We start from the raw sequence: 20,828 nt of genomic DNA on the forward strand, positions 1-20,828 counted from the left end.
GGCGTTGGGGAGCTCCAGATGAATACCCGTGGCGTCCCGGACCTGCCATGCCCATGGTGCTCCCCTAACACAACGCCAGATTCACCTCCAGGACCTCCTCCCGGGAGCCCTCCCCTTCACCAGCTGAAGGCTCTCGCTCGCTCTCACCAGCACTGAGTTTTCTTAATGTGATTTCATCACAGGGATGAGACGGTGGTGAAGGAGGAGAGAAACAGGACAATGATCTGAGGGGTCACGGCTGGAACAGGGCTGCAGGAGGAAACACTCCTCAGGGCCCAAGAAGAGTAGAAGTTTGACAGGGAATAAAAAAAAAAAAACAACAGTGGACTTTTTGGATAATACAGTGGGACTGGAAAAAACTCATAACTAAGCACAACCCTCCTTCCAGATCTATTTGCTCATGAGGGCAATAGGAGGAGCAGCATGTCCAGGCCTTCCCAAACTCAGCCTACAACATCCAGCCTAACCTCACCAAGTCTCCTCTGTGGCTATTTAAAGAGAAGTCCCCAGGATGGGACCAGCACATTTCCGCTGACCACCACCAGGTTTCCTCCACCGCCGGGGATCTGCCCTTCTGTAGAAGGGGAACACAGGACCGAGGCCATCCCACCTCCAGGGCTTCCCTTGCAGGCCTTGGAATTTATTTTTTTTTTTTTTTTTTTCCAAATACCAGGACCTACAGGTTCACATGTTGTGGTTTAATTAACATTTTTTGGGGTAAACTCCTGGTGCAGGGCAAGCTCACAAGAGAGGACAATCATCCAAGTCCCAGTCCACTGTGCCTGACTCTTTCCTTGAAATACGCATCTCTGAATATTGATGAAATCAAGGAAAGCAACTTCCACTGCTTTCACATGAAGGCAGAAAAAAACCCTTCCCAGCCTTTTCTGACTAAGGGCCTTCACTTCAATACAATTAAAGCTGAATTAATAAAGATGGTGATGTTTTCAGTGGAGGAAACACCTCAGAGTGTCCTTGATCTTCTCCAGCGACCAGACAGATCTAGCAGGATGACACAGACCATTGTGCAGTGTCAAGGCCCTGATCCAAAGTGGCACCGGGAAAAACAGAGCAAGAGAGGAAGAGGCTGCACAGTAGAACCCACCTGGCTCATAGCATCTAACACATAAAACCACATAAACCCACCTTCCACAGCCCGTCCAGCCAAACCCCGCTCTGCAACAGCAAAGGGGTTGCTAATGAAAATTAAATTGTAAGCTCTTACTTAACACAAATTTTAGACAAAAAGAAGAGAACAAAGGAGTCCTCTAGGCAAAAAAATGTGGAAAATTACAATCATTAATAATTTCTTCAACTCTTAACTGCAAGATTTTCATCAGTTTTCTGAGGTGGCTTTACGCTAACTTTCCAGTCACAGAAATCCATAAACCCACCAAAAAAAAAAAAAAACAACAACCCAACCCCAAACCTGTCTGACCCCATAAAAATAAGTGAAGAACTCCTCACCAACATCAGAGCGCCCCAATTTGAATGTATCCAGAACACACAGACTTTGAGAGGCCTAGAAAAGTCCTTGAGCTTCCTGGTAGGTGGAAAACACAACCTGAACCCTTACAGTGAAGAGTGGGAGGGACAATAAAACACAGGCTCTCTCCTCAGGGTTCTCAGTCTCCCACCTTCCAACGCTGGTGTGAAAAAGCGAGGCCCTCAAGCACATTTTTAGATCCAAGGTAACAAGTAGCCTGATTTTCGTGAGTCCCGAGTACTCCTGTGCCCAGGGGAGATGGAGAAGATTCAGAGGCTCTGAAATATAATGGCACGGTTAGCACATTTCCTAGGTGCGCATGCTTGGAAATGATCCTTTTTTGATAAACCAGAATGCAGAACCTCATGCATCATCTATTAAATATATAAATAAATACAGAAACAAAGGGAACTCCTAGTTCACATCCAGAAGAGGTGGTGTTAGAAATCTGGCCCTCACCCATGATTTCAGTGTCTGGGGAGTCCCACCTGGCACATCAGAGCGTTTCCAAGCCTGGAGTTTGGTTTGGGTCTGCAGCACTTTGTGTTGTTTTCTCAGGGGTGCAGCATTTTCCTTGCTCTTTCCCGCACAAGTATTTTTTTTACGCTGCCCATTTCAGATTCTATGGAGTCAAATTTACAGCTCAGAAATTTCTCTCTCACTTCCAGCCGTCTTCCACCTTTGATGTCCACAGGCCTATAGGCATGAAAATTTATATTCACTCAAGTCTCATCAACTTCAAATCCCTGCTAACAGAATCCCTGGGAACTGGCGTGTTCCTGGGCAGATTTTCAGCCGCTGCATCAGTTCAGGCACCATGTGACCACCAAAACCTTTCCCTGCTCTTTGCTCAACGCTCATTGCAAGCTCAGGAACAGCATTGCTACTCCCCATACCGGGCAGTCCCAAGCCTTCTTGCCCCCTTCTCCAGCCCCATAAAATTTGTGTTCTTTTATAAAGTGGCCAAGCCCAACGGCTGCATCTTCCAGGGCATCCTGGAGGCAGGGAGACGGGGCTCGCTCACGGTCTCCTCCTGGGAAGGCAGTGAGTGAGGGGAGAGATGCTCGGGGTCTGTTAAGCCACAAGAGGCCTGGAGAGCACGTGTGAGGGATGGGGTGTCCCAGGTGACAAGGCACAGGGATGTCAAAAGGAGCTGCCAAGAACAAAGAGTTTCTCAAGCACGCAATCTGGCACTGCGGCATCAGTGCCATGGGAGGGGGGATACCAGGGGAGCAGCTGGGTCCAAGGATGCAGCTCCACAAATTCAGCAGTTCAACATCAACCCAGAGCCGTTATACAAAGAGATACGAGGAAATCCCTTCACTTGGCTCAGAAATCCCATTAACTGCGTGCTGACGTAGGGCTGCTTCAAGAGCAGTTTGCTTGCCCTGCTCTTGTAGGGCTTCTCTAAACGCCCTGAGCCCAGCCCAGCCACGCTACAGGCTCAAGCTACACCTCCGCTCCTCCAGCTGGCTCTCCCTCCCAGGCCAGGGCCTCAACCTCCAGATCTCCAGCAGCAGGTCCTTTTTGAAAGGCTTTGTAGCAACCAGCTACCACCTACCCCACACGTAGCAGAGATGCCAGCCGGTGCTTCCTTGGTGCTGCAGCAGGAGGCTGGTGGGAAGGGACGTGGCTTGCTGGGACCCACCCTGCCAGCAGCGCTCCTGGAACAAAATCCACTCCCAAACCCACCTTCTAAAAAAATCTGGTGCTTCCTGACTCCTGAGACTATTTAACAACCCTTTACAGGACTCTTATATGTAGTTTCTAGAACCCAGCTGAGGCTCAGAGCTGCTCAGTTTGGGGCAGTTCAGGACACACCCCTGAGGAACCACGACTGAAAGTCCCTTCAAAGCAAGTGGGGCGGGGGCTGCAGGCATTAGGAAACGGCTGGGTGGGGTTTAAGTGCCTTCAGCAGGGTTTATGCTAACCTGAGACACCTGAGCGCTGCTCTGGAGAGGGCTTCTGGCGTGTGCTTTTCTGTTTGTCTGGGGGGCTGAGCATTATCCCCACTACACAAATATTAAAGACACCCCCCGGCCCGTTTCTGTTAGCTGGCCATCATGCTTCTACATCAGAAGTTCACGTTCATGCTTTGTCCTGGAAACCATCTTCTCTTTGCCTGATTTTTACACTTCGGTGGTGCCAGAACTGGCTGAAAATCAAAACTATAGGCTGGAACAAACCAATACAGATGTATTTTAGAACAAAGGACCCCACTGTCCCTGATTTACATCGACAGTGCTCCTGTACAGCACCTACACTCTCCCCTCACTTCCCTACCACCGTGAAGGTCACCTGAGAAATTTGGTAGGAATTCACACAATTACTGCTGCTGGAGACCTTGTGAGAGGTTGTAGATGACTTAATGTGACTGAAGAAACAAGTGAGCAGCATCGTTTCTGATAAAAATGGGCTGGGAGGATGCTGAGGTCTAGTTGCCCAAAGTGGGAGTCGCACCGTGACCCCCCCGACCGTCTGTCCCCATATCCTGAACCTCCAGCCTCGGGGTTCTGTGGGCAAAAAGACAATCAGGCAGCAACGCAACGGCTCCCTCTGAAAGGAGGTGTGATGCCATCTTCTACCCGAGGCAAGCATCGTGGAGATGAAAATCTATCTGCCACGTTGGTGGCTGGGGAAGAGGCGTGTGCGTGTGCCTGTGCCCGTGTGTAAAAAGGTGCCGGCGGGGACAGGCAGCCCTGGAACACTTTGGGTTTCGCAGCTGAAGGGCTGAATGGGGAGAACTGTGGAAAGTCGGGCTGATGGTTGGACTCGATGATCCCAAGTGTTTTTTCCAACCTGAGTGATTCTGTGATTTATGATACTGGCCCCACGGGGGGCGAAGAGAAGAGCCGCAGGCATTCTCGGAGGCGAAGAGAGAGGGAAGGGGACGGTGCAGCAGCAGGACCCCGGCGCTCAGCCCAGCCAGGCGCCAGCAGCCCCGGCTCCACACCTCCAGCACAGCCTCCTGGGCCACCTCCCCTGTTTGAGGAACTCCGCTGAATATATATATATATAATTTATTTCCCCCCCTCTGAGCCACAAAGGAAACCTGTCTCTTGTAGGGATGATTTGATTTAGGCAGAAGGGAACAAGAACCTTGTGAGAGGCCAGGAAATGCTTCTTCAGTTCTAGCCATGATATATCCAAACTCACGATTTACCCCCACCAGCCCCTCATGCGGTTGGTTACACACCAGAAACCCCACTCCTGGCCGTGCTCCCCGTGTCTCCCCTCCTGCACCCCCCGCTCCTTCCTCTCGATCTCCGGGAGCTGCCTCCTCCCAGCGCCCTCCCCCTTGTATTCGCCTTCTGCACCCATCCACTTTTTTTAAAAAAAAATTATTTCTATCTCCGACCAATTTAATTCTTTATGCTCTCTTCTTTTTTTTTCTTCCTCATCTTCTTTCCAAAGGGAGATTTTTCAGCTCGGGGGAGGAATGGCCAAAGTGTAACTTCAGAGTTTTACGACATGGCCTTTTGCAGCCTAGCATGCAGCATTCAATTTGGAGCGGAGTGTCCTAGCTCTGTTGCATGCCGAGATCTGTTGTCCAGATGAATTAATTCCAGATTATATGTGGGTGTGGACTTCAGCTGGGCAAAATTTGGATACCCTGGTTGAGTCATTATTCTCTGATGAATCTCTTGGTGACAGTCTTTGCCCCTATTGTTCTGAGGTGAGCCCCATGGCAAGAAATGTGAAGGCAAGAAACAAAAGAATATAAAGAAAGGTTACGAAATCAAATTCAGTAAGGCAGGGTTATTGTCCCTCCATTCTGCCTCTTCTGTCCTCCATCTGAGATTGGATTTTGCAGGAAAAAAACACCCGTAGGACAGACAGAGCGAGTTTGCAGGGCAGGATCTGGTGGGGAGCAGGGGCTGGCAGCCTGTCCCCCCACGTCTCCCCGGACAGCGAGCAGCACGCCGGGACCTACACGGCCCAAATTAAACCGCAGAGAAAGGGAGGAGGAAGTTATCATCAATTCTTAACATTTTATTTCTTTACTGGGTTAAACAAGGAGCGGAGAAAACCTCTGCCCCAAAATACAACAGAACTGAAAGCATTACAGGTACAGAGACTATTGAACACAGAGAGTAGTAGGATAATATTTTTAATACAACTGAATTATAGCATGGGTTTGTGTTTTTGTTGTTTTTTTTTCTTTGTTTTCTGTCAAACCATTTTGGAAAATAAATGTAATAGGAACTAGTGCAAAAAAGTTCTAAACATGAAGCACAGTGTATAAAATGGCATAAGAAAACTGTCCCCTCGAGGACACAGTCACTTTCTTATGACAGAGGGGAGAAAGAGAAACAGAAGGGGGGTGGGAACAGAGAGGGAGGGTCCGGGAGGCAGAGGACGAAAGCTGGAAAGAAAGAGAAACCGGGCAGGGGGATTAGAAAGAATATTTTGACTTCAGCAGTATGGTTTGTTTTGTTGTTGGTTTTTTTTTTTTCACCTCGCCACCACGTACTGTAAAAGGACCTTTTATTGTAGGTCTGAGCTCTGTAACCACCGACGTTTCACAAGCACTTGAGAAGGGTTCGGTCACAAGCAGCCCGGTCGCACACACACAGGCAAAGCCATCCCGGGCCCTGCCGAGGTCCCCCCCAGGCCCCCCCTAGACCCCCCAAGCCGGCCCTCGCTGGCAGCCGAGGGGCTGAGGCCTGGCTGGGCTGCCGGGACGGGCACCTCCTGCGCTCGGAGCTGGAGAAGGGCAAGAGGGCAAGGACGCTTTCTCTGAGGCTCTCTCTCAAGTCTCTCCCGTAAACCGGCTCCGGTTGAACCGCGGCGTTTGCTTTTCTCGCTTTGTGGCAATCCCGGCCGGAGCAGCGCATCGAGTTCCTTCCCGATTTAAACTCCCCCGATCCTACGGGAGCATCTCTGCTTCTGAAGGCATCCCGTAACCGTGACGTCTGAAAGGATCGGAGGCTTAAAAGCTGGACTCGGGTTTGGTTTGGAAAAGAAAACAGAGCTTGGTTAGAGGGATGGCTGGGGGCATCCACCGCCGGCCGAGCTCCGAGAGGAGGGACTCTTCCTCCCGGGCAGCAGCACCTCAGCAGCAAATTCCCAGGGGGGCGAACGTGCCCGTGCGCTCCCCAAGGTGCGTTATTCCAGACTGGAACCCTCCCGGTACGAGGGGCAACTCTCCAGTTCGCTTTCGCCATGGAGCCGCTCAGCCTGCTGCCCCCAAGAAACTGGCTGGATGCTATTTTAAGTAGAGCTGGTTGGAATTCCTTACAAATTGCTATTCTCTCCGGATCCGCTGCCACCAGTTCCAACTGTGCGAGCAGAAAAAGTGTGATTGATTTTTTTTTTTGCATTTTATTTTTTGAAAATGAAAGGTTTTGTGGGAAAGGGCTGTTCTTGATACATTTCTCAATTTGAAAAAAAATTGGTCATAATTATCAATATGGCTTGTTTTGACAAGTTTCAAAATAAAATAACTGTCTGGCTTGAAATGTCTTTTTGTTTTGCAACTCAAGCACGCACAGTTCCCAAATACGTTTAAAAATGGTAAAACCAAACCCAAATTTCATAAGCCAAACCTAATTTTTTTTTTTTTTTTTTTTGAGTTTCAGTTTACAACAAACGAAGCTGTCGACTTTCTGGGCTGAAAAAGGATCATCATAAAATGCTAACGAGACTGAAAACCGCTTCTGACCTTGTTTCGAACAAAAGTACTAGATAGGCAGCCTAGGAAAGGCAGCTGGAGGAACGACGGTGGCTGTAACTCATCTCCTGCCCACGAACACCCAGTCCTGCGAGCAGGGGCTGCGAGCTTTTGAGAAAATCCCAGCAACTTTTAAAAGGAGTTATTTTAATTTTTTTTTTTATGGTCCTTATTGGCAAATCATTTATCCTTTGAGTATGGCCGCAGCATTTCCTTTGCTCCCTTTGTCCCAGAAGGGGCAGAACTGAAGGTCCCTTTGGAAACCGCCCCGCAGCAGCCGCCGCCGCTGACCTCCCTCGCAGGGTCTGGGCTGTGGGGGTAAAACCCTCCTTCCCCGACACCCCGGCGGGACCAACATCCCCCCTGCCCACAGCTGGGGCAGGGTGTGGGGAGCAGCTGCAGGTCCTGCACAGCCACGTGTGGGACCCCCCCCTCCTGCCCTTTCCTCCAAGGACCAGCCCGAGGGTGGTGGAGCGAAGCCCATTTTTGGGAGCCCTATTTTTGGGGAGGATGCTCGTCTCTGCTCAGCCGGGGGGAGGATGGTTGGTGCTGGCATCATTCGTTCGAGACGGGGCTGTGGGAATGATGGAAACTGCTGGGATTTTCCAGACTTGGGGGCTGACTCCTGGCACTCAGAGGACGAGCAGAGCGGGTTTGGCTTCCCCATTCCCCTCCCTGCAGCGAGGACTGGAAGCAGTCACCCCAAGAGCTGTATGGACCAAAACCACCCAAAAAGAGCTGCTGAAAACCGTCACTCTTGAAATAAAACTAAATGATGCTTGGACCTGGGCAGCCCCCTCACCCCAGGAGCTCTAAAGAGGCTCCTTCTGGGGGAGAAGGGGTGATCACGGGGTTCTGGAATGGGGGGAGCTCGGTCGCTCGCTGGGGTGCCCAAGGAGCGACTGTTGCATGGCCTGAAGTGGCTGGTTAGTAACATCCTGCCTCAACATTAGACACTGCCCTTCCTAACCTCTGACGGATCCTTTCAGAGAGATTTATACCCACAGGGCAGCTCAAAAAGTCCATAAACAAAACTGTCTGGCACATCGTGCAGATTTTAACAGGGATTTTCACAGAATCCGAGTATGTTTGTCTCTACCCGTTTCTATAGGCATTTCTTTCCGGGGTGGTAGCGAGGTATCATATTATAATTTATCACAAGCTGCTGCATGACTTTTTGAGGGCAGAGCCTTCAATCTCAAGGCTCAGCACAAGGCAGGGCGGGGTCGGGGGGGACCCCCCCCGTCCCACCGGCAGCTCCGTAAATCACCCACCTCCCCTGCCAGCGCGGCGCGGGGAGACCTCGCCCTCCAGGAGGGCCCCGCGGAGCGCGGCGAGGGGAACCTCCATCGCATCGCCAAGGAGGATCCTGCCCCAGGAGCAGCGCATATCGGGGATTTTCTTTTTTCTTTTTTTAAACGTGGGCAGAGGAACCGTCTCCCAGCGTTGCCTGCAGTCCTGAGTGGCAGTGAATGAACTGCCCTGACATCTCCTATTGAAGCAAAGCAAAATGTGTTGAACAAAAACCATTTCAAGATGTTTTCTGAGTGTTGCCAAGTTACTCAACATGTTCTGCTTTAGTTGTCAGATGCTTTCAAAGCGATTTCCCTAACTCAGAGCACGAATGGTGAGGGCTCTCCCTGGGAATCTTTTGCCTGGGGCTACCATGGATCTGTATTTTCATAAGAAAAAGGCTCAACTAATGATTAATCTTCACCAGAGGAATCAGGGCCTTTCTTTGGGATTTTTCTTCAGTTATTTTTAATTAATTTGTACAACTGGCAGTAACATTAAAGTGCAAAACCCAAGACTAACGCTCCAGCCGGGCAGGACCCCGCTACCTTTCCTCCAGCAGCCCTGCCTGCTCTGCCCGCTCCCCTGCCCACACCCGGACCCCGCGGAGCAGCATCACCCCTCGGCTCCCCCAGCGCCATGGGGCTGAGGAAGCCTCTGGCCAAGGAGGAATCACCAAAGGGCACCTCTCCCCGAGCAGAGAGAGGTTTACCCACTGAAAAAAAAAAAAAAAAAAGTTGAGTTTTACATATTAATCCCCATGCGTGGCACTTTCTTTGGGGAGAAGAAATCAAATCATTGGACCAAAAAGGAGAAAGCCCCTTGGGTTTAAATTCCCCGCAGGATAAATTCCTGTTTTTTCAAGGTGTTTTTTAAGGTCCCAGGTGGCTGCGGGAGCGCAAAGGGCTCCTGGTGTGGGCTGGGGTGTACCTGCATGCACGGGGCAAAGAAACCCTTTCTCTCCTTCTCCCAGCCATGTTCCCTCCATGTTTTAATAAAACTAATGTCAGTGGTATTAACTGAGACAATGTTAACGTCTCCTTTCTGGGCTTTTCTCTTTTATAGCAAAGAGAAAGCTAATATGGATGGAGGATTATTAAGGTTGTAATGTCAGACCAAAGAGAAGATTTTTATCCGACGGCCTTATAATGATGGACTGCGACATCCACCGCTTCCAGCTGCTCCGTCCTGTTCTGTGAACAGCCTAGTCTGGATTCATTTAACGAGATTGGCAAAGTGTTGAATACAGCATATGGTGCCCTAAAACCACAGAACTTATTGACAGCAGCCCAGACTCGCTAAATAAAAGAACTCCTTCCAAAAGCCTTGGTCTGTGAAGACTCAGCACTTTCCTTCCAGTCACACTAGGTAAAATCCCAGCCCCGCGCTGGCTCCGCACTCCGCGCGCTCCCCCTGCCCGCGGCCCGCCCGCCTCCTGCCCTCCTGTGAACGCCTCCTGGGAAGGGACGGCCTGGAAAACGTGAGGATCTCCTCTGGCTACGGCACGACAGCCCTGTGACGCCTCCTCGCTCCCCGGTGCTCGCAACCACCTCCCCTCTGTAACCGCGCTCGAGACCCCGTTTCCGAAACGGCTCAGCTTTGGGATCCACCGGGACGCGGCGCCGGCTCCCCGCCTCCCGACATGAAGCCGTGGAAGGTGAAGCCATTTGTCACAGGTCATCCCAGCAAAGCCCCACCAGCCTCCCCTAGTCCCTGACGATAACTTGGGGCTATTTGACCTTGCTCCCGCAGCTCCGTAGAAATCGCCCATCCCAAAACCTCCGTGCTCGCTGCCACCAGAGCCCGCCTGAGCCGACACAGACGTGCCGGGCTGTGGCTCGGCTCGGCGGCGGAGCAGGAGGGCCCACAGCCCTCGGGAAGGGTCTCTGCCCAGGATTCGCCTGCGGAAGAGCGAGCCCGTCCCACCGCAGGCTCGGGCGCTGCTCAGTGTCACACCAGCAGACAATGAGGAGGGCCGGTGACTCAGGGCCGCTGGCTGACGCACCACACTGGACTATTCTTCTCTCTCTAGATGAGTCGTTCAAAGATTGGATGCAGCCTATCTCGGAGAGAGGCGCCTGGAATTAGCTTAACTCTTGGCAGTACATGAAAAATCTAATTTCCTTAAGAGCGAGCTGGATCCGGCTGTCTCGAGGCAGGCCCAGGATGGCGCTCCCTCCCTCGGCCTGGCTCTACGCTTTTGCCAGTCATCAGAGCAGCTCCCCAACTCGTTGCCCAGCAGCTCCCCAACTCGTTGCTCACAGAGAAGCCAGATCCCTATTTGCTGAACTGTTGCACATCCAAGTTCTCAGACTGGTGTAAACTAGATTGAAAAGATACGGATGGTGTGAGGAATAGGTCAAATGAGAATTGTCCTACATCTTCTGGGTAGCAACAGCAAGGAAATCTGCTCAGGAAACACTCTGCACCCTCCATGAACATCGCCTCTCCTAGCCCGATAACCAAGGGACAGCAGGTTCACAGGCTCTGTATCTGCGGGACTTTGGTTACAGGCAACTGATAATGTGTAAACATCACCCCAAAGCTCTGAGATTCAAGTCAAAGCAGAAGTCAAACATTCAGCTGCTTCTCAGAGCCTCTTTGGTCTGGAAATGGGCTGGAAACGTCAGGAAACCTGTCCTTCCCACGAGATACCCGGTACTTCCTTCTTCCAGCCGGGTAGGAAGTAGCTTTGCTCATGGGGCTCTGCTCGGTTTTGCTTCGCCTCAACCAACTGGAAACCACAAAACTCGTTACAGTCCTCAACTCTGTGACTTCTCGGGCCCTCACGGGGATCTGGGATGGGTCTGAGATGCAGCAGGACGTTCCTCCTGCTCCATCCCCGCCTCCCACCCTGGGCTCTGCCACCGACCAGAGAGCCCATCACATGTCCCCTGCGGGCAATGAGCAGCTTCACGGCCGTGTGGCCACCAGGACATTCTGCACCTGACTTGTGCTAAAACGCACCCTCCTCCGTCCCCTCGCCCACACCCAGAATGAACTTTCTCGCCTCCGGTGCCTGGCCCTGCGGCGCAGCGCCGTCCCCCACGCACCTCCTGGGGAGTTTTCTGGGGAAGCGGGACCTGGTGTCTGTTTGGGGCTGAATCCTTGGATACGCTGAGCTCAGGTTTAAAAAAAAACAACAAACAACCAAGTGAGCCAAATGAGGCTGCACCAGCCAGCACCTTGCCCGGCCGAGTCCAGCTGTCCCAGCTGGGCTCTGAGAAATTTTCTGATCTGGGGGGCATGCGTGGATGGAAAGTGTTCACAAAAAACTCTCTTCCCCAGCTGGGCTTTATTAGCGCCTCTTCTTTGTGTGGGAGACTCTCCCTACAAGGCAGATTTCTCCAGCCCTTTTGGCCAGTCCTTCTGCCACCCAGCCGATGATTTGTAGCTGGGAAGCGTGGAAGGACGGACGCCTCCCAACGCCCTGCGTCCAGCTGTCACCATGCGCCGTCCCGCTCCCTCGCTCAGCCTGCGCCCTGCTGGAGCTGCACCTCCCCAACTCCTCTTGGAAACCAGCCGCTCCCGGCAGGAAAGAAGGCCCCAAATAAAAAGGTTAATTAAACCAAATCATCAGGACACTTGGCAGAGCGGGAACGCTGGGGATGTTGTCTCCTGCTCCACGCCTCCGTCTTCCCTCTCCACCGCCTCGCGCAGAGGAGCTGGAGAGGCAAAGCTGGAGGAGCGGGTTGGGGACGTAAGGAGACAAACCCCGAGTAGTACCACAGTGTAGCAGGACAGCGTCCCGCTCCTGTCCCCCACAGCCCGTCAGCAAGGGGAAAGCCACGCCGAGGATGCTACCCCCACGAGGACGGGTCTGCCTTGAGTTGGTGGGATTTTCCCCCAGGACAGAAGCTGGAGGAGGGGGCAAGGCCGTGCCAAGAGGTGCTGCCTCTCTGCCCGCCTGCCCCTGCGGGACGTACAGACCGAGGAGGAAAAGGAACGGGGGCCGGGCTGACTGTCAAACCCCGAGGCGTCCGGGAGATGCGTGGCGGTCCCACGGGGACACCTCTTTCCGAAGGGACCCCCTCCCCTCCACTCCCCACCCCGTCCCCGTGCCGTACCTTCCTGCGCCGGCACCTCGGCGAGGCCGGGCACGCGGCGCTGCCCGGCTGCTACTGACCGAACCCTTCTCAAAGCCGAGTGCCGCAGCCCTGTGCGCGTTAGAGAGACTCTTCATCACGGGGATGCCCCGCGGCGAGCGGCTCTTGGGGGGATGTGCGGGGGTGTGTGTGCGGTGCACGTCACCCCCAATCCCGTGCCTCCCATTGGAGGAATAGCATGTGCCCCCCTTAGTGGAAAAAAGATCTGGCGTTCTTCTCGGAGGTCGGCTTTCCCCTCCGCGTCACTCGTCCCGCGCCACACTCTCCTCCAAGGCGGGCAGGGCCTCCAGACTGAGCCCTCCGCTGGCCGCCCCGCCGCCACCGCCGCCGCTGTGCACGCTGGAGAAGGACACCATGGTGTGGAGAAGCATCAGGACCAGCACGCAGAGTCTGATCCTGGTGCTGCCGCCGAGGCGAGACCCCGCGGAGACCGGCAGCAAGGATGGGGAGCGGGGCTGGTGGTACTGGTGGTACTGGTGGTGGTGGTGGTGGTGGTGGTAGAGGTGGTAGTGGTTCTGCCGCTGGTGATGGAGGTGGGGGTCGTGGCGGTGGAAATGGAGCGACTCTGACGCTGTGGATTTGGGGGATGTGTTGTCGTTGCTGTCCGGGGGGTGGTCGCAGGAGTCCCATTGCACCTCGCAGCACTTGGCCTCCTCGTCGGGCAGCTGGTTCTCCAGCAGCCCTGCGGGAAGGAAGCGGAGGAAGAGGAGGGGAGGTAAGCGGGAGACTTGGAGGAAGCCGGCCCCCGGTGCCTGCGCCACGTGATGGGCAGGACCCGAGAAACGGGGCACCCAGAGACCCCCCGGCACTGGCCCTTGACAGGGCTGCGAGCCCGCAGAGACTTGCAAGCAGAGTCTGCAGCCCTGGGGCACGCTCAGGACGCCCCAAACGCTGCTTTAATCAGGACGCCCGGGCCCTGCTTTATCCAGCCACCTTCAGCCCTTTTTGTGCTTCAGCTTTCAGTCAGGGGCTTTCATTTCCCGCTCCCGCTAGCCACTTACCCCTCACCCCCGGAGATGAGGCTGCGTTCCAGCAGCACTCCCCGCGTTTCCACGCCGCAAAAAACCTCCTCCCCGAAAAACCCTCCCAAATCGGGGGCGTGGGCTCGCCGAGTGCGACGGGGCTCATCAGCACCCACCCCTGCCCCGGCCCTCCATCCCCCCCCGGGGCTTGCAGGAGCCCGACCCCACTCCCCGGACCTCCTTACCCGTACAGATGAAGCCAGGCAAACCTCCATAGATCAGCTCGTCATTGTCCGGTAACACAAACGGGCACCTGGTCTGCACCTCCAGGCAGTATTGCTTGCATGGGATCCGGTGTCGGCACTGTTGTTGGGTCACGTTGAAATACTCGGAGCACAGCCAGGCCTTGTAGACAGCCTAAGGGAAGCCACCGAGAGGGACGCGTCACCTCCCCAAACACCGGGGTAGCCGAAGCACAGCAGAAACGTGGGGTAAAAAGGGGAGGGAGAACTCTCAGCTCAGGTCAGCAACCACCAGGCTCGCTCACCGAACTCACCGACTGGTTCAAATAAACAGCTGAAGGCGTCGGGAGCGTGGAACTCACCTCACAAACTAAATCCACCACAAAAATAAAGAGAATTAACCGCAGGGAGTAACGTCCCGTACAGACAAACACGGTGGCTCTGCCAAGACCGGCGGTTCGAGGGCTCGGCCCATCACCTCAGAAATTCAAGAGCCGCTTATCCCCAGTCCCAGAGCATCCTCCTCCTCCTCCCCAAGCCACGCCGCCGCTCTCCCGGGGTGGGGTAGGGCTTTATGCCTCCTCTAAAGCATTTTGGTCCCTGCTGACTCTGAACACAGCACAGCAAAAGAGACCGTGGGCTGATTTTTATTGGAATTTCCAAAGTTCTCTGCTTGCCAGAAGAGTTGGTGACCAGAAGCATGTGGGCGCCGCCAGGACGTGGCAGCCTCAGGCTCATCCTTCTCTGCCACCAAATAACACCTTCCTCACCTTCCCCACCCATCGACGTGCTTCTGGGGGAGATTCACAGAAATGTGGCACTTTTCACTGTGCCGTTTTTTTCGGCTCAAACGGGCAGACCTTGGGGGAACACGTTTGTTTTACAGACCTATTCTGACACTGGGCTGTACCAAAGAGCACTCGGCGACATTTCCAGAAGCAAAAGCAACCTGGGGGTTCACCTGCGGGTGCAAGGCTGGGCCACAGCACCTTTCTCTCCAGCCTGGCCAGTCCCCTGTCCCCCTCCCTCGTGTCCACGGCCACCCACAAGCCGGGGAGGGAACGTGGCTTTGCTCTGCAGCCGAGCGAGATGACCTTCCTCAGCCAAACCCAGCTCTTCCTCCACCCCCCTGTGCCTTCGTGCCCATCGCAGCTGCCCGGGCACAGCCCAGATGGCTTTGGTTAAGACCGTATCTCCCACATCCCCCCTTATCTCTCAAGCTTCAGGCATGGGGGGAAATTTTTGTCTTCACTCGCTGTAAAAAGGAGGGCGATCTCTCATTTCTCACGGCAAGCAGCCCTTCCGCAGGCTGCGAGCAACCCGTGACACTGCTGGGAAGAGCAGCTTCCAGCTCATCTGTGAATATATCTAGGCACTAGTTAAGGTCATGTTAACGACCACAGCCAACTTCCTTTGAAATCAACTAGAAAGGACTCCCCGTGATTCAAAGGGAATGAATTTCCCTCCTCGGCGTGCTTGGAGAAAACCCCGTGCTCCTCCTTCCAGCTGCATTTTTATTTTCTGGAGGCTTTAAAAACATCACTTCTTTGTTTCCCCATGTTTCCATAGATCCTTATCATCGTTTGTTTGGCCCATGGTAGTGTCTCAGGATTAAAGCTGGTTGGGAAATTCTTGGCACGTTGTTTTAGTTTTTGTTTTGTTTTTTTTCCCCTGGAAAATGCCAAATCATGAAAACCAGAATTTTCATGGAAGTATGTTAGTTTTGGTGAAACTTTCATCACAAAAAGTTTAATCAGGACCAGGACACAATCTATGGAGCAAGCCTTTCAGAGCAGTCAATAGCCCTGTGGTCAGGGCTTTCAGCTGAGATGTGGGAAATTCAGCTGCGGTCCTGCTTTTTCTCCCTGACCCATTGGATCTTAATTACTTAGACAACGTGGAACGGCTCCAGAGAAGGGACTGACTCCGCAATCAGGCTGCGAGGACGCAACCGGGAAGGAGAGCTCTGAGGTCTGGGTCTGCGTCTGCCCACGCCGACTCCCCGTGGGCCGAGGAGGAGGAGGAAGGGAGGCAGGCAGGGTGAGCACAGTCCCCACTCCGGAGATGCCACAGCCTGGTGTCCTCCCCACCAGCCTCGGGGACAGTGTCGGGAGCAGGAGGGCGGTGGGACAGCGAGGAGGACACAGAAGGACCCCTCGGCGGTGTGGCGCAGACACGATGAGCTTTCCTCCTGCAGGAAAGCAGCAGCTCTCTGTGCTCCCCACGGGACCGTGGACACCGGCACCTTCTAGATAGGACGGAGAACCCGAAGGTACAAAATGGCCTTCAAACCACCCACCGACAGACGCATCCTTACTGCAGCCCGGGGACGCGGTGAGTCCCTGCCTCGACATGCCGCCGTCATTTACACACGACTCCAGACACACAGGTCATCTGGAGCAAACCAGAGAGGTCCCTGCCTCAAAGAGCTGCCAAGACACCCGACACGAGAGCCTGAAAGGTGGGATGCCTCTGGGAGGGACCTTCTGAAGATGGCAACCAAGTCCTGCAGCCCCAGGAGAGCAGGCAGCCACCCTGCAGGCAGGGGCTCCCCGCAGGCAGGGCTCCAGGCTGCCCAGCTGAAGGCGATGCCTCCCCCTTCTCCCCATTAAGAGAGCACGGGCATCCCATTACATCCCAGCAGGCAGTGGGCAGACCTGCCCCCAGCAATCACTCCCATGGAAATTGCGTAAAACATGTTTTCCAAAGAGTTTTTAGGTCTATTGGAGATTTAAGGCATTTGGGGCGGAGCGAACTTCACAGAATCCCAGAATCATCTGGGTTGGGAAAGCCCTTGAAGCTCCTCCAGTCCAACCATGAACCTCACCCTGACCCTTCCCAACTCCCCCAGATCCCTCTCAGCGCTGTGTAAACTTCCTCAATTTCAGTATTCTAAAAATGGATTATTATTTTAATTGTTAGTTATTTGGGCTGCCTTCACAGGCACCCTGAGAACAACGCAACCCTCCGAAGCAGCGAGTACCCTGAGCACCCAGCAGCGAGGGGGCTGGAGGTGCTGCTCCTTCCCTGCTGCCCGTGGAGGATTTCTGACAGCCGGCGTCGACTGGCTGCCGGGATTATAAATGCCTGAAGTTGGGTGGGATGAATTCTCCCCAAACTCATAAAGTTTTCAGGATTAAAAACTGGATGCATTAACGACACCACAAACAGCCTGCCAATTTAAATGAGCCACGAACGGGAAAAGGAACAAATCTGCAACGGGATCGGCAGCCAAGGCGCTGCCCGGGGCGGGTCCCTGCTGAGGCTGAAGATGGGACGACAAAAGAGACCGTGCGCTGGTCCAGGGGCCACCACAAGCCATGTAAGGGACAAGGTCGCCCGTGCCCCCACCCTGCAGCCCCCGGGGACCTGCCCGAAGCCCAGCGCCGCCTGCCCGGCCCCGTCTGCCAGCGCCCACGGGACACATCCCCCGGCTCAGCCCGTTTTCCAGGCCCCCATCTGGGCTGCGCGTTAGACAACTCCACCAATGGGGCTTCCCCGCCTTTCCCGAGGAGGTTGTTTTACCGCTGAAAGCACTTATCTCACTGCCTACAAGTTTTCCTTCATACTTGACCTACATTTTTCCATCCAAAAGTTCATTCCCTTCAATCATTCCATAAACCATCCCTCTCTCTCCTCTCTGTTTACACATTTCTAATATTTGCAGATGTATCATGCTCCCCATTTAGTCATAACTTAGGCAAGCTCGACTGATTTACTCTCTCACATTTCCTCCAAGTCTCCCTCCCAGCCCTTCAATCATCTCCGACTCTCCCCCGCGCTGCTCCCAGACCCCCCGTTGCATTCACAGCTCCTGCCCAGGGACACATGGGGAGGGAGGGGGGGATGCTACGCCAGGTCCCCTGCCTGGGGACGGGGGCTGTCACCTGCCCCAGCCCAGCCCTGACTCCGGGCTGAAGAAACCCAGGAGAATCCTGAGAGCTTGGGAGGAAGGAGCGGGGGCTCATCCCGCTCTCCCGCGGAAACGCAGCCTGCACACGCAGGCTCTGCACCGACCTGCGCGTTTTGCCCCTAAAATGCTTCTGTTAATTCCTATCAGGGAAGTGTGGTGGAGGGTTGGGGGTCTCAGACAACAACATTCATGTGGATTTAATGAAAATACCGAGTGAAACGCCACGAAGAGCTGGTGATACCTCAGCAGAGGAGGGGCTCTCACCCAGAAACCGCGACCAGGCGCCAGGATTTCCCGGGCGTTTTCCCTTTTCCCTGCCCCTTCCAGGGCATGCACCATGCACCTGCCCAGAGCAAAGCCGTGCGGTTGTCCCGGGACCAACTGGCCCTCGCCTGCAGGTCCACGGCGTCCCTGCGTGATGGAAACTGCCTGTGTCTGCTCAAAAATAAAGACAGCAAAGACCCGGATCTGGCGGAGATGCGGGGCAGATCTCTGGGAGACACCAGCATCCTCCCGCTGTGCATCTGCGGGGATCAGGCAAGGACCAAACTCCCCGGGATGCTCAAGCAGCAGCCTCACGACTTTGGTTTTTCAACAGCTTTCGAGATCTCCGAGCTTACCCCACGCAACCTGCTTTCTCCTGCCGTCACAAGGGATGTGTGAGAATTTAGGACAGGAAGAAATTTATTCTCTGCTGAAATCAACGGGGAAAGCTCGCTGTTTTCCATCCCTGCCCTTTATGCTTTCTTCAGGAAGAGAGTTTTGTTGCAATCAGCGTTTCTTCCATTCTGTTTTTGCTTTTGGCTGATCTCCAGGCCAAGTAAATATAAGTGACCTGAACTCCAAAAAGCTCTATTTTGGTGCCCTCTTCCTGCATTTTTAGCTCAGAGGACTGGCTAGATGACTCTGAGAAAGCACAAGTTTTGCTGCCTAGGAAAGGGGCCAACTTCAAACACCCAATTTATATGTGCGGAGGAGGCCAGGCCATCTATCTGCATCTGAATTTTGCAGGTGTACCGAGATACCCCCTCATAAAAGATATTCAAAATAAATGAAATTAACCGGATTTCCAAAGGCTATCTGATTAAGCTACCTGTCTGCTCACACTCCCACCGATATCTGAAAGGGACGGCCCTTTCGCAGGCACTTCTGTGTCAAAGGGAGTTCCTCGCTGCCTGCGCTTCTCCCACTGCCTGCTGTCCGTACCAGGACAACATCCCCCAACAAACAGCTTTTCCAGAGTCCTACTGCGTTCATAGTATTTCTGCACAAAGTAACACACTCGTTTTTAAAAAATAATTTTGCCATTCCAATGCCAATCCAGTTGCTGACAGTATTTTGTAAACACGGGCAGTGCCTGTCGAACCACCCCAGCTAAATTTTGGGAGGACCAAGGGGCAGGGACGGCGCAGCACCCTGGGATGTAACACCTTTGCGGAGGATGCAGTGCTTGGGATAGTCTGGATGCCACTGGGACCAGCTGTAATTAACACAACGAGCCGTTGTTATCCCATTATGTTTCCCCTGCGCCCAGCACCCGCTTGTCTGGAACAGGGATTTGTAGACTGGAGAGGGAGGAGGATAACGGGGGCAGAGAGGGAAGCGGGAAGCCTTCCCCTACAAAATAACCTCATTCTGCACAGAAAAGCGAAGATTTGGTGCTTGCCCTCTGCTGAGCTCACGCCTGAGCGAGCTGGGGAGCTCACCCACCCGACTGCCCCCGGAGAGCGGAGCTGCTGGCCGGCAGCAATCGGCCGTTCCACCGGCTGCAGGCAAATTGGATGCTTTGAGAAACCCAGTGCGAGTTTATAGCTTGGCAAAGCTGCCCGGGGCTGTATTTAATTGCCATAATATCGGGCTCTGCTGACTAATCTGAGGAAGCGCTGGGGTCAGCTCTGGAAGGAGACCCAGGAGGGTGCTCGGGCCGGCGGCTGGGGGTTCGCGCTGGAAGCTGCTGGGCTCTGCCGTCACGACTCTCCTCCTCCTCCTTTTTGCTGCTGCTGAGGCCACGAGCAGCTGTGTGGGGCTGGGGCGACACACGAGCACCCACCGAGCTCACCGCTCCCTCAGAACAGCCCCCCCTCAGCACCAAGGAACCGGCCCCAAAATCCTCCTCCCAAAACCGCCCCGGTCACCTGCGTTGTGTTGGGACACGGCGTGTGCCCGGCCACCAGCTTCCAGGTGAGAGGAGAAACCCCTCCCAGACCCCCCTCCAGGGACAAGAGCTGCTCCCTCCCCTCCCGCAGCGGTTCCTGGGACTCACATTTCCATCACGGCCCCAAGATGAGCATCTGGAGTGGCTGCGCCTCATTAATCTTGGACACAGGGAAATGAGTACTGCTAATGAGCCGCTCGGGCACCTCTCCAAGCTCTGGCACATCAGGATGCAGCGCGGGAAGCAGGACACGCCGCGGGGGGGGAGAAGAGCCCCCTTGGATAGCAGAGGATTAAGGGAATGCTAACGTCCATGGCCGGCCAGGAGTCACAAACACAAGCTGCAATGGCCAATTACCATTGTATTCAATTACTGCCGCCTGCAATTCTGACATTAACAATGTCAAGCTTTTTAAACAGCTTCTTTTTTCTTTAAATTAGCCTTGCTATAGGCTGTTCTAACATCATATCTGTAACAGCTGGATTTTTGGTAACTTCTTCGATAGTTCTGGAGCTGCGTTATCCCCGCCTTGCCACGTTTACATGCTCTGCTTGGGGGGGGGGGGGAGCCAACTCAACCCCAAAACCCAACAACTGGGTGCGATTATTTCTCTTAATTGTTTCTACTTTTTTTTTTTTTTTTTAAATATAAAGTTGACTTATGCCTGGCGATGACAGCGCTGGAGCCGCGGATCCTCCGTTTCACAACCGGGGGAGGCGAGGGCCGGGGCGCTGCTGCCCATTGTACCCTGACACCGGAGGGCACGGAGGGGAGTCAGCGTCTGCGGCTCCGGGCACCGTCACAGAGGTTGCCAGCAGCGGGAACGGCGTGGGACAGGGACGGTGGGAACGGGGCTGGCCACACGGGGGGTGCCAGGAACAGCACCGGTGTGAACCCCAGCCGCTTGCCAGAGTTCACAGAATCCCAGAACCATCCGGGTTGGAAAAGCCCCTGCAGCTCCTCCAGCCCGACCATGACCCTCCCCCTGACCGTTCCC

The 20,828-nt window shown here is 54.2% G+C and overlaps 1 protein-coding gene across 2 annotated transcripts in view; it reads right to left on the reverse strand.

Moving 5' to 3' along the window:
* Positions 1-5,469: 5,469 nt before the first annotated feature.
* NALF2 (NALCN channel auxiliary factor 2) overlaps positions 5,470-20,828 on the reverse strand; it is a 30,020-nt gene continuing 14,661 nt past the window's right edge. The window contains exons 2-4 of one of the 2 annotated variants that reach the window (XM_074915009.1): positions 13,767-13,938; positions 12,521-13,241; positions 5,470-6,426 (exon numbers count right to left, since the gene is read on the reverse strand). In XM_074915009.1, coding sequence (XP_074771110.1) covers positions 12,802-13,241; positions 13,767-13,938 — 612 coding nt within the window. In that variant the 3' untranslated portion in view covers positions 5,470-6,426; positions 12,521-12,801. Of the gene's footprint in view, positions 6,769-12,520; positions 13,242-13,766; positions 13,939-20,828 lie in introns of both variants that reach the window. The other variant, XM_074915008.1, reaches the window with a different exon arrangement.

This window comes from Athene noctua, chromosome 11, assembly GCF_965140245.1.
Source record: "Athene noctua chromosome 11, bAthNoc1.hap1.1, whole genome shotgun sequence".
NCBI lineage: Eukaryota > Metazoa > Chordata > Aves > Strigiformes > Strigidae > Athene > Athene noctua.